This window comes from Etheostoma cragini, chromosome 15 (genome assembly GCF_013103735.1).
Source record: "Etheostoma cragini isolate CJK2018 chromosome 15, CSU_Ecrag_1.0, whole genome shotgun sequence".
NCBI classification, from domain to species: Eukaryota; Metazoa; Chordata; class Actinopteri; order Perciformes; family Percidae; genus Etheostoma; species Etheostoma cragini.
Window position 1 is genome coordinate 23,608,678 of NC_048421.1, and position 12,371 is coordinate 23,621,048.

The 12,371-nt window shown below is 39.1% G+C and overlaps 1 protein-coding gene across 6 annotated transcripts in view; it reads left to right on the forward strand.

Moving 5' to 3' along the window:
• The first annotated feature begins 1,809 nt into the window (after positions 1–1,809).
• Positions 1,810–12,371, forward strand: part of nbr1b (NBR1 autophagy cargo receptor b) — a 37,762-nt gene continuing 27,200 nt past the window's right edge. For 2 of the 6 annotated variants that reach the window (XR_004659772.1, XR_004659771.1), the window contains exons 1-8: positions 1,810–2,076; positions 4,319–4,381; positions 5,690–5,708; positions 5,811–5,833; positions 6,663–6,851; positions 7,440–7,517; positions 9,433–9,680; positions 11,692–11,817. Coding sequence is in view for 4 of the 6 variants with exons in the window: in XM_034895238.1 (XP_034751129.1) it covers positions 1,975–2,076; positions 4,319–4,381; positions 5,690–5,708; positions 5,811–5,833; positions 6,663–6,851; positions 7,440–7,517; positions 9,433–9,680; positions 11,692–11,817 (848 nt within the window). In the remaining 2 variants the exon portion in view is untranslated. The remainder of the gene's footprint in view (positions 2,077–4,318; positions 4,382–5,689; positions 5,709–5,810; positions 5,834–6,662; positions 6,852–7,439; positions 7,518–9,432; positions 9,681–11,691; positions 11,818–12,371) is intronic. The other 4 variants (XM_034895238.1, XM_034895241.1, XM_034895239.1 and 1 more) reach the window with 3 other exon arrangements.

The following is a 12,371-nucleotide window of genomic DNA, read 5'->3' on the forward strand; positions in this document are numbered from 1 at the left end:
TTTGGTTACTAGTTACTTTAGTTACTACACTACATTCACCTGACAGATTTAGTTACTAGTTACTTTAGTTACTAGGTACTTTAGTTACTCCACTACAGTTATCTGAAAGCTTTAGTTACTAGTTACTTTAGTTACTAGTTACTTTAGTGACTCCACCACATCCATCTGACAGCTTTATTAACTAGTTACTTTGGTTACTAGTTACTTTAGTTACTACACTACATTCATCTGACAGCTTTAGTTACTAGTTACTTTAGTTACTAGTAACTTAAGTTACTCCAAAAAAATTACTCCTTTTTTATTTTTTTTATGGGTCACATGGTTAAAAAGCATAAGGAATCACAGATTGGACTGGTAGTTGGAACATTGTGTGTTGTTGTACATATTGTCTCTATACTCAAAGCGGTCAACAATTTTTTTGACAAATGTACAACACATTGTGCCTTGATTGTTTGAATCACTTTTGCACAAAAAAAAAAAAAAAAAAAGTTGTGTCTCTTTAAGCCAGTTGGTTCAAAACTTGATACAAACTAGTTCCTTGTGTCTCCTAATAAATTATGATTCTCTCATGTAGATATGCTTAACACAGACTCATAGTAACAACATGGAAGACAGGGTGGTGTAATTCTTAATTGAGATGTTTTTCTTGAGGTTTGGTAAAATCTTCTTTTCTACTGCAGTAATTGGTTATAATGGTCTTGGTAAATACATAATAATGTTTGTCTTATTGTTTTGTGATTGATTAGAAAAGCAGTGACCAATGGCAGCTTTAGCCAGAGCTCTGACGTCCTTCATTATTTTGCAATTCATTTTACAAACGTGTTATAATAATTCGGCATCATGCAAAAAATGATGTTCATTTCCAACTATGGAACATTGTAATGTTACTTGGAGGAGAAAAAAATAGATGAGTATATAAATAATTTACAGTATATATAAAATTGAAGGAAGTCATTTAAAACAAACAGTAAAAATAAAGAAATAAAGAAATAAAAAAGGGTAGAGATCAATGTAAAATACAAAAAGTGCAATACATAGACAAGAATGAAGGCTATGTTATCGTAATTGCTTATGTAAATCTTGCTGTAGATCAGCTTTATAGATAGATTTCTTATTATTAATAATTGGACTCAGAAGAGTTTCAAAATTAAATTCTGAAGTGAGTAAAAGCTGGATGAGATTTAGCAAATGTTGCTTTATGGATATACAATTTCCCTTGTAGAATTAATAGGTAAAAAATCCCAAATATTTATGTGTTTTTTGGTGTTGTAATTAAGAATAACATCTTTTGCTTCCAATTTATTTTGGTGAGTCATTTGAATTCTTTTTAATGTTCTTTTTTTAGTGTCATCTTTAAATTTTACAGGCGTGTTAAACATTTATTGAACAGTTTGGCATCAGGAAAAAGTTTAAATAAATAAATTAATTGATAAAAAAAAAAATAATTTCTATCCAGTGAATAGAGTAGCTTGAGAGCAAAACAAAAAGGACATAAAAATATAAATATATATACAAGTAATTCAAAATTAGAAGAGTGGATTAAAACATAAACGGTGAGGGTTTTGAATTATCGCTGCTTCTTTTTTTATTTTTTATTATTTTTGTTATCTTTAAATTTTACACAGCATTGTAAACATTTATTGAACAGTTGGCATCAGGATAAAATAAAAAAAAATAAAAAAATGAAAAATAGAGAAAAAATTTAAAACAAATCAAAAATTAAAATAAATAAATGCAAATTGTCGCTGCTTCTTTTGTTTTTCCGCACAAGCGGAAGTGTGTCGGTCTTAGTTCCGGGACACATGGCGCAGGGTGGGCGTGCCCAGGACGCTGATGTAAACACAAAATACGCCTCAGCGCCCGTCGGATGAAAGACAGCGGACCGAGATTAACCCAAATAGCCGTCCTTGTTCGGGGGAAAACGCTCCGTGTCCGTCGTGTGTAATATGCGTTGAAGCGCAGACAGGCGACGCCATGGACTTCTACATCAACCTGAAGGTGAATTTCAGAGGAAATTCCAAAAATTTCCTGCTGTCGGGATCCGAAACCAAGAGCTGGGACTCGATGGAGGCCATGGTAAGAGAGGGGAGCATCACCCCGGCGGGCCCGTTCGCAAACACACCGAGCACCGCACAGCCTGCTGCCGCCTCTGCCCTGCGCTCATACTTCATACGTGATTTCACTGCTATGCCACATCGCGGTGTTGTGTTAGCTAACCCTTGAGGCGGGAAAAGCCTCGCCCTAGTTAGCTCATACTAGCTCCACTTATGCTATTAGAGAGAAGCTATTGACATACTAAACGTAAGCTAGCATTAGCATCAAGCAGCGGGGCTCGGGGCTGAAACGTTAAAGCCGTGGACACACACACACACACACACACACACACACACACACACACACACACACACACACACACACACACACACAGAAAAGGTTTTAATGACATCATAATAACTACACTTATGTGGAATTTGGCTTGGTGAAAGGTACATACATGCACAAACATATTCAACATTAATATGAAATGAACAATAAATACAGAAAACACACTGACAATATAACACACACATACATATTGTTAAGAGAAAAGAGGCTGAATGGGTTGAGTGCAGAATTTGCACGCAATGCACAGTATCTGTCTCACACACACACACACACACACACACACACAGGGAGTGTACACTGCAGTGCTTTCTTACATCGTTATTGTAGTGGTTGTCGTCATGGAAACACGATGTACTAGCTTAACAGAACTAGCTAGTGAGCAGTTTTCACTCAGCTGTTCTTTACAAAGCAGAATCATTCAAAAGAGCTTTGCTATATATTGAACTAACACTTTAAACCACTATAAGTTGGTGTAGGTAGGCCTATCCCATAATGCTTTGCTATATTTATTTAGGCTTTTATTTCATACATCTCATCACTGACCTGTTTCTGTTTTTGTTTTCCATTTTAAACTTCCTCCATGTTTTCCTGGGGCACATTAAATCTCAAAACGGTGTGCGTTGTTTTGCTGCCGTTTGATGGTTGAATGACATGTTTCGACGTGTGTTTTCTATCGCTTTGTGGGTGTGTGTCTCGCATTCATCGGCCCTGTCACAGGTGACAACCAATCAGCACAGACGTGTCTGTAAACTCGTGGCTGAGCACTTGCACACGGAAGGTTGGTGGTTCCATCGCTGGCCCTGCAGGCTCATATTGAAGGCTCCGTGGACAAGAAACTGAACCCTTAGTTGCTGAGTGTAAATGTGTGTGTGTGTGTGTGTGTGTGTGTATATCTGATGAGCTAATAATCTACCATAGTGGAGCCCCTGACCACTCTGAAGGCAAAAGACCTGTTTTTTTAATTAAAGTGGTTTTGGAAACAGCCAGTGTCGAGAAAGAAGGTGAAATATGGGCCGGAAGCCCGAACCTCTGGATTTATGGCCCCCCTCTAAGTTCATTAGTCTGAGTGCTGCCGAGTCACAGATGTCACCTTTCACTTTGAGTTGTTGTTTTAGAGATTAGAGAGAGCCAAGTGGATTTAGATGGTTTTCATTCAACATGAGCTCTTATTGGTTTGGGTTGAAGCATAAGAACCAGCAGGCTTGAGTCCCACTGCTCCCTCTGGCTGAGCACACGTCACGGCCTGTGTATGTCTTAATAGTTAGTTTCTTCCTTTTAAACCAATGAAGGAATAAATGGAAATACGGTGTTTTGTTGAGTTGAAGGAAAAACAGAGCGGTGTTCCCGTTTAACTGTCTGCATCAAAAAAGGAGAGAAAAACTAAGCAATAAGATGTCAATTTTGAAGAAAGACTTACACAGAAAAATGTAGAGACTTAAAGAAAAATGCTTTAAACTAGGAATTAGGGCTGCACAATATGACCATGATTATTTGCACTAAATCCTTTTTTTTAATAATAATTTCAAATGTTTCAATGAAAATGGGAATACTGATAAAAAAAATGGTCATATCCCAATTCCAGTATCAATCAAAGATCATCGTAATTGGATATTTTTGAAGCCCACAGGGCCAGGTGTTTCCAGCCCTCTGGTTGTTTAGATTTGAAAAAAATTGGAGATATAATATCTATAATATAGTGATAATGGTATGGATTTGATTAATCCTAGTCCAAGCATGAACACGAGGCGCTGAGTTCATCCTAATTGAAAGTGAAATAGGGTTTACTTAATTTTTCCATTTTGTGTGTGTGTGTGTGTGTGTGTGTGTGTGTGTGTGTGTGTGTGTGTGTGTGTGTGTGTGTGTGTGTGTGTGTGTGTGTGTGTGTGTGTGTGTGTGTGTGTGTGTGTGTGTGTGTGTGTGTGTGTGTGTGTAGGTAAAGCGTTCCTTTGGCCTAAGCAGTCTTCAGCTGACCTATTTTGATGAGGAGAACGAGGAGGTGAGAGACTTGTTGCATATATATCACCATTTATTGTCACATTGACCCCTATAATAATAATAATAATAATAATAATAAATGATATTAGGGATTGACAGATTATGATGGAATGTGGGTGGTACAGGGTGGCAGCAGCGGTCCGTAGGGAGTTGGGTTGGGAACCAGAGGGTTACTGGTTCAAGTCCTATATGGACCAAAAAGTACGGATTGTGGATTGGTAGCTGGAGATGTGTGTGTGTGTATTTTCAGGCCTGTGTGTGATTACTAACAAAAGTGTGCACACAGAGTGTAAATTGTAATTTAATTGTGATTAATAAATAAATTGGACCAATAATAATGATAAATGTACTAATTTACAGATAGAGCAGGCCTAGACCACTCTATAATTTACATATAGAGCAGGTCTAGACCACTCTATAATTTACATATAGAGCAGGTCTTGACTACTCTATAATTTACAGATAGAGCAGGTCTAGACCGCGCTATAATTAACAGATAGAGCAGGTCTAGACCGCTCTATAATTAACAGATAGAGCAGGTCTAGACCGCTCTATAATTAACAGATAGAGCAGGTCTAGACCGCTCTATAATTTACAGATAGAGCAGGTCTAGACCGCTCTATAATTTACAGATAGAGCAGGTCTAGACCACTCTATAATTTACAGATAGAGCAGGCCTAGACCACTCTATAATTTACATATAGAGCAGGTCTAGACCGCTCTATAATTAACAGATAGAGCAGGTCTAGACCACACTATAATTTACATATAGAGCAGGTCTAGACCTCTCTATAATTTACATATAGAGCAGGTCTTGACTACTCTATAATTTACAGATAGAGCAGGTCTAGACCGCGCTATAATTTACATATAGAGCAGGTCTAGACCTCTCTATAATTTACATAGAGAGCAGGTCTAGACCTCTCTATAATTTACAGATAGAGCAGGTCTAGACCACTCTATAATTTACAGATAGAGCAGGTCTAGACCACTCTATAATTTACAGATAGAGCAGGTCTAGACCTCTCTATAATTTACAGATAGAGCAGGTCTAGACCTCTCTATAATTTACAGATAGAGCATTTCTAGACCTCTCTATAATTTACAGATAGAGCAGGTCTAGACCACTCTATAATTTACAGGTAGAGCAGGTCTAGGCCACTCTATAATTTACAGATAGAGCAGGTCTAGACCTCTCTATAATTTACAGATAGAGCCGGTCTAGGCCACTCTATAATTTACAGATCTAGAGTAGATCTAGCAGCACTGTGGAAATGCTCACAAAGAATCTTCCCTTTTCTTCTTCCAGGTGTCCATTAACAGCCAAGGTAAGCAATACAAAAGTATGCTAAACCAAACCAAACCCACTATGATATTCTGATAGGTTGCATATTAACGTCATGTTAATGAATGTCTCTGCTTTATTCCAGTGGAATATGAAGAGGCATTGAAGGTAAATTGATTGAATTGCTGTTCACTTTTCTGTACTTATCTGGGAAACTAACACAGTGTGTATTGTACATTTTAGCTCCGCACATGTTGCCTGTATACAATATGACGAGGGTTATGTAATAATTAAACTTTGAGACTTTACTATAAGAAAGAGCTACATTTCACAGAGAGGAAACCAGTAATCCCAACCTAGCGACTTTGCCAAAGATGCCGCTAAATAAAAAATGATTTGGGAACTTGCATATGGTTTTATATTTTATAATTACTAATTCACTTTTTTGATGCTGAACTCTCCAAAGTAACACATCTTGAATGTTTTGTTTTCACAAGGATTCAGTGTAGGATTATATAATTGCAATATGAAAATCTACATAGACATTTATTAAATATATGGATGGAAGAAGTTAAAATGTATCCAGAGCTTTCTACTTCTTTAAAATTATGACTTTTAATCAAAACATTACACTGTGGGACCCCCCCCACCCCTCCAAAAACAGTTTGAGGCTCAGGATTTTTTCACTTTAAGCCCTGTATGCTACTTAACTAATAATTACAATTTCATACACATTCCTGTAGTAAGTTTGTGATAATTTGGCTAAAGATTTCTATTTCTTTCTATCTACCTTGCTGACACAATATAAGCTTCATGCAAATTGTAGTGTAATGAGGTCACACATGCAAAGAGCGTATGAAACCATCTAGCTTCTTTTTGTTTATTTTTTTAATTTTGGGGATTTTTGTTGTAATTACAAGTTTTGTTGAGAAATGTATCCACATTTTTTTACACAAAAATACAGCAGGTGACAGTAACCCACTGACTTGTTTCCCAGAGTGCAGCAAGGCAGGGGAACCGACTACATATGAATGTGTACGAGACTCGGGGCCAGCCGGCCAGGGTCCCCACCACCAAGGCCAGCGGAACAGAGCCCAAGAGGGGTTTCAGACCCCCCCAGCCCTGCCCCACTCTGGCCCAGGTGGTCAGCCGCAAAGTCCAGGCTGCAGTGCCAGAACAGGGCATGGTAAGACCCCAACACACAGCAGTTAATATTGGGTCATAATACCTCATCTGCCACTAGTGATGAATGATGGACCATAGGAAGAGGAAGAGAGGTGGTTCTGTTATTTAACTTGGCCTCATTGACATGAATGGGGTGGACAAAATAATAGAAACACCTGTCATTAAAACGCAATACAGTCATTCACAGAAATAACACCTGATCATTTAGCCTCCTTTTTTTTCTAATTTCCATTTGAAACAAATAAATGAACCAGTCCTGACTGTGGACGTGATGGTCTTGATTTGGGACTTGACTCAAGACTTAGCAGGTCATTATTTTTGGATAGAAGGAAAATATTAATGTTAAGGTATTATTTTTGAAAGTTGACAACTTAAACAGCTGTGTGATCTGATCCAGAATGTGGAACATCCACGTTTGCAGTACTAAACCGGATTCTTTGTCAGTCTATGGTTCATCAATATTAGTTCTTGACATTGCTGGCCACCCTTGGGTTCTGACCATAACCCAAGCTGTGTTGTCATTTACATTGAAAATAATGTAATAAAGATGTTGATATGTTTTATCTAATGAATGTATCCTGTTGATCAGGTGATCATGAAAGATGTGAAGGGGGCCAAAGAAGAAGACAAGACTCCTCCAGCCTGGTTCACCTCTTACATGGAGAAGGTAAGAACAACCCGATGGAGGTGGCAGACGCTGCATCTCACCTACCTTACATTGCATCGTTTCCTTCACTTGCTTTGCTTCCTCGGGTCTTAGTCCTTCTCAAAGAGGAAGCCATGCAAGGAGAGAGGAAACAAGAAAATGTTTGTAGAGAGGGGTGAGACGTCCTTTCCTCTGAAGCGTCCCGTTGATTAGTCACGACTGGCAGGAAAGGAGGTCTCTGTGTTCTTGCTCATAGCTCCTCGTTTATCTCTCCTCGATCATAGCTCCTCGTTGATCCCTCCTCGATCATAGCTCCTCGTTGATCCCTCCTTGATCATAGCTCCTCGGAGATCCCTCCTCCATCGCGAGGAGGTATCAAAAATGGGAAGTGAGAACCAGCCAGAGATTCTGCTGGAGGAACTTGGACTGATGAGTAGGCTCGAACAGATTTCACAGAAGCACAAAAACACTAAATCACTGAGAACTTGAGCTGGGCTGTATGGAGAAAATCAAATATCACAATATTTTTGACCAATCCCTTGATATCGAGGCAATATTGTCGGGTTGACTATTGGTGCTTTCACTCAAGAAACGGGTTGAGGCAATGGAAAACAATTGCACAGAAAATACCAGTACCGTTTCTAAATTCTGATTGGGTTGGCAGTCTAAAGCCCGCCTCCAAAGTCATTGCCCCATCTTCTCATCGTTATGTGCTCTGAAGCAGACCTGTCTCTTTCTGTATTGTAAAATACACTTCATTCAAAGGTTTGCGGATGTTTGAATTAATAAGAAAATCTTCTTCAGATTGTTTTTCCATCAGTCACTTAGACACAAAAATGCAATTATGCAATCGCATTATTCAATGCATAATCAGCCAAAGTCTTCATATTTATTTGGGGGCTGCGTTTTTTCCACTACACCACACTTTCGCCGCATAAATTCTCGATTTCCGCACACCATAATGCGGGGCTTGCATGATGTCACAATACATCGATGCATTTTTGTTGCAAAAAAGTCACAAATATCTTAGCAGAAAGATTAAAAATGTTGCCTTTACTTCACACTAGAGCAGCCATTTTCCCCTGTTGCCATGGGAACGTTATGAAGTGACGTAATTAGGCAACGTGCTTGCTTATCATAGGAAAGTAAGAAGAAATGAGTCTTTACATTAAGGTAGTAGCCTAGTGAGAACAGGGTGTTGGGGGAATACTCTGTTATTGTTTTTTACTCTTTTTCCTCAAATCGCAGTTTTTGCAAGTTACTGCAATTTCATTGTATAAAATTGCATAAAGATCCCGGATATTTCATCGCAATGTAAAGGATTTTTGTCCACAACAATTACAAAAAAACTCTGGAAGGACTGACTTTAACCCTTGTGTTGTCCTCTGGGTAAAATTTGACCCGTTTTCAAAGTTTTTTTATATCAGAAGTTTCTTTCAACCAAAATGCCCAAAAATAACATGGATGATCTTTGGTAAATTGAATGATTACTTTCGTTGAATTTGGGTCTGTTTTATTCAGTTTCACAGCATTTGAAAAAAAAAAAAAAGTTTTAATGGTTTCAAAACAGAATCATGCCTACACGTCCTCTGATCTCAACTACCAGGCAAAAATAATTTATAATTTTGGCTTTTTTAAACAAAAAGGTATAAGGTGACCATGATGGACTTCATGGTCAACAGGAAGACAACACAAGGGTTAAGTAACATTTTCAATGCAGGACTTTAAATTGTAACTGATTATTTTTTACAGTGTGGTATTAGTACTTTTACTGAAGTAAAGGATCTGAATACTTCCTCTACCAGTGGAAGAGAAACGATGTTATCCAATATTTAAGACCATATCTAGCCTAGATGTCTAGATGTACTGTATATTAACAACATATTGCCTAGCCCTACTGAGCACTCTCCTCCTATATCTCCCCCCCCCCCCGCAGTTTAAAGACCAAGTTGTGCGTGAGGCGGTGGAGAAGATCTGCCGGGAGTTCTCTGGACAGTGCTGCATTCACAAGCCCCTGGGCGGAGGAGGAGCAGGAGGTGGGGGGAGCAGAGGGGACGCAGTAGGGGGAGCAGAGGCCCAGCAGGTCCCTGAGGTATCCTCCACCCTGCCTGGCGCTCCATCCTCCTCCACCCCCCCCTGCTCTTCCTGCAGGGGGCAGACCACCGGAGGAGGCTACCAGTGCAGGTATGTGCCAGCAGCAGCAGCTAACTGGCTGCACCATATGCAATCACTTTGTTAAATATCATGATAGTGTATTACTTAGCAATAAATAAACAGATATTAAAGTGTACTCAGGTTTGCTTTCTGCTGCTTTCAGTATTCTGCAGTGTTGTAGTCAAGAACTGGAGTTAACAGGAAGACGTTTCAAACTAGAGTCAAGTCATTAGTTGCATTTGAAGCAGGAAGTTTTACACTAATCACATCAATGATGTCAGCACATGAATCTCGAGTCTTCTTGGTCAGAGACAAGACGAGACCCAGACCTTCAAAAGGGGGTCTTGAGAACAAGACAGGTCTCGAGTACTACAACACGGGTATTTAGAATGTGCCAGATATATCAAAGGCATTTTGAAAAGGATTTTTCTTAAAGCGTTCGAGGTAACGTTTTCATATTAATGAGCGTCCGTCACATTCAGGCCTATGCCAGATGAGGTGCTAACGAGCTAATTAACACTATCAGCGCCACACAACTCTGTTTCTCAGTATGAAATGTTAAGAAGAATGTGGCGTCCAGCGACCTTCCCACGCAGAAACTTGAGTGAATATAATGACCTCCTCTGAAGAGTCCATCATGTCCTCCTTGGCTACAAGCAACTGTTTTTGGAGGGGTGGAGGATGCGTGATAGAAGGCTTGTATCATGTAGATGCGCCAACAGTGTTGTTGTCGTTACTTAGAATTCCTCATGGGGGAGACAGAAACTACGCACTATAGCTTTAAAGAGTGCCATGGCTTCTTCCTTGATGTCTAATGGATCTGTCCATGCCCCCCACCAAAGAACACCATCTCAATCTCTTCCCTTCTTTAACAAACTGTTTGTTGAATTTAAAACAAATGCAAGCAAATTATTTCCAACATTATTTTAGTGAACAAATTGAACAAGGAAGTGAATGTATATAAGGCAGCAATAACCGAAGAATAACAGTGTACAGTGCAGTTTTCTGCTGATATTTTCTGTCAGTTAACACAAAAATTCTCAGAGTGTCTTTCTTTCTTGATATGTCGCAGCCTTTTAGGCCCTGTTTTAACGATCTGAGCGCACAAGCGTGAAGCGCCTGGTCCACGTGCGTTTAGGGCGTGTGTGAAACCACTTTTTCTAGTTCGATGGCGGAAAGAAGGGTCTGTACGCCGGGCGCATGGTCCTAAAAGGGTTCTACTTAGTGTATTCATTAATCACAGGTGTGTTCAGGGTGTAACATGCAATCAACCAATCAGAGGTCCTCTCCCATTCCAGTCCTCCCCCATCACTCTGGAGCTAAAACAGAGACCTAAACACACAAAAAAAACAGGATCTGCAGCAATGTGCTGTACAACAAAAAATTGTTTTTTAAAATTTTTAAATGAAACTTATTCTGGTAAAACCTCAAAATACAATTATGAACCTGAAAATGAGCAGAATATGGGCGCTTTAAAGAGTAAGTGCTTACATGTTTCCTGCTATGCAGTCCGTAGGCATTACACAATAGGGTTTTTCTTACCTGGTCATAAAGAAATTATGAATTTACAAAAGTACACTCAGCAAGTTATTTTAACTAAGTGTGCTGATTTGCTGTGATAAAATTAACTAGAAAAACAGAAATGTTTTCAGTGCGTTACAATTAGCTACAATGGGCTAATTTGCAATGCCGTTCCCAAGATGGGCCTTTAAAATGCATAAAACTCAACAACATATCCATAACGTACAGAACACAAACTCAATAGAGATAGATATACGTACATTAAATGCATAGCTCAACAACAAAAAAATATAGACTAATAAATAATTAAAAGAAAAGGCAGATAGGAGAGCCATTCTTTCTTTCCTTAAAGTCAAACTCAAAAATGGGATTCGGATTCTGTTCCAGCTGCTTCGCTTTCTCTTTCCATGTGTTTCGGTCTCATAGAAATATATGTTGACTCGCACAGAAACAACCTGTCCTCAGCTTGTCTCTCCCTCGCTTTTCCAACGTGTCTCCGTCTGTCTGTGTGTGTGTTCAGCGTGTGTACGTCCTGTACTCTGTGCGAGCCCTGCAGTTTCTCACATGATCCCAGTCACAACCTGGTGAGAGCCCGGACTCCTCTGTCCATCCCCGAGCACGGATCCCCAGCCCCGGACCACAGCAGGTAGGACTCCGCAGTCTTGTTACTAGCAGTGGAAGAAGTATTCAGATCCTTTTCTTCAGTAAAAGTACTAACACTACTGTACAAATACTCTGTTAAAAGTTAAAGTCCTGCGTTGAAAATGTTACTTAAAGGGTTACTACAACCTTTATGACAACATTATGGAAAGGATTTCTAAGGAGGTCGACCTTTCTGTTAAAGAGTAAGATCCTTTTTTTTAAAACATAAAAACATCCACCAAATTGCGTTCACTAACCCACCAGACTCCATGTAAAAAAATCAGTAATTTTAGCATGGTAAAATACACTTAATTCAAAGTTGACAGAAACAAAATAAAACTATGAAAAGCCGCTTTGGGTCGTCTTTCAACTTTTCCAACCATCACAACATTAGTTCTGGTTGAAATAAACATATAGTTTACCGATTTATTTGTGAAAATATCTTGGCTCTATACACTCTAAAAGTATTGTTTTTTTAAATGGAGTCTGGTGGCTTAAACTCTAGTGCGCTCAGAGCTGTTTCTGGTTAAACAGAAAAGTCTCAAAGAGGTTTTAAAA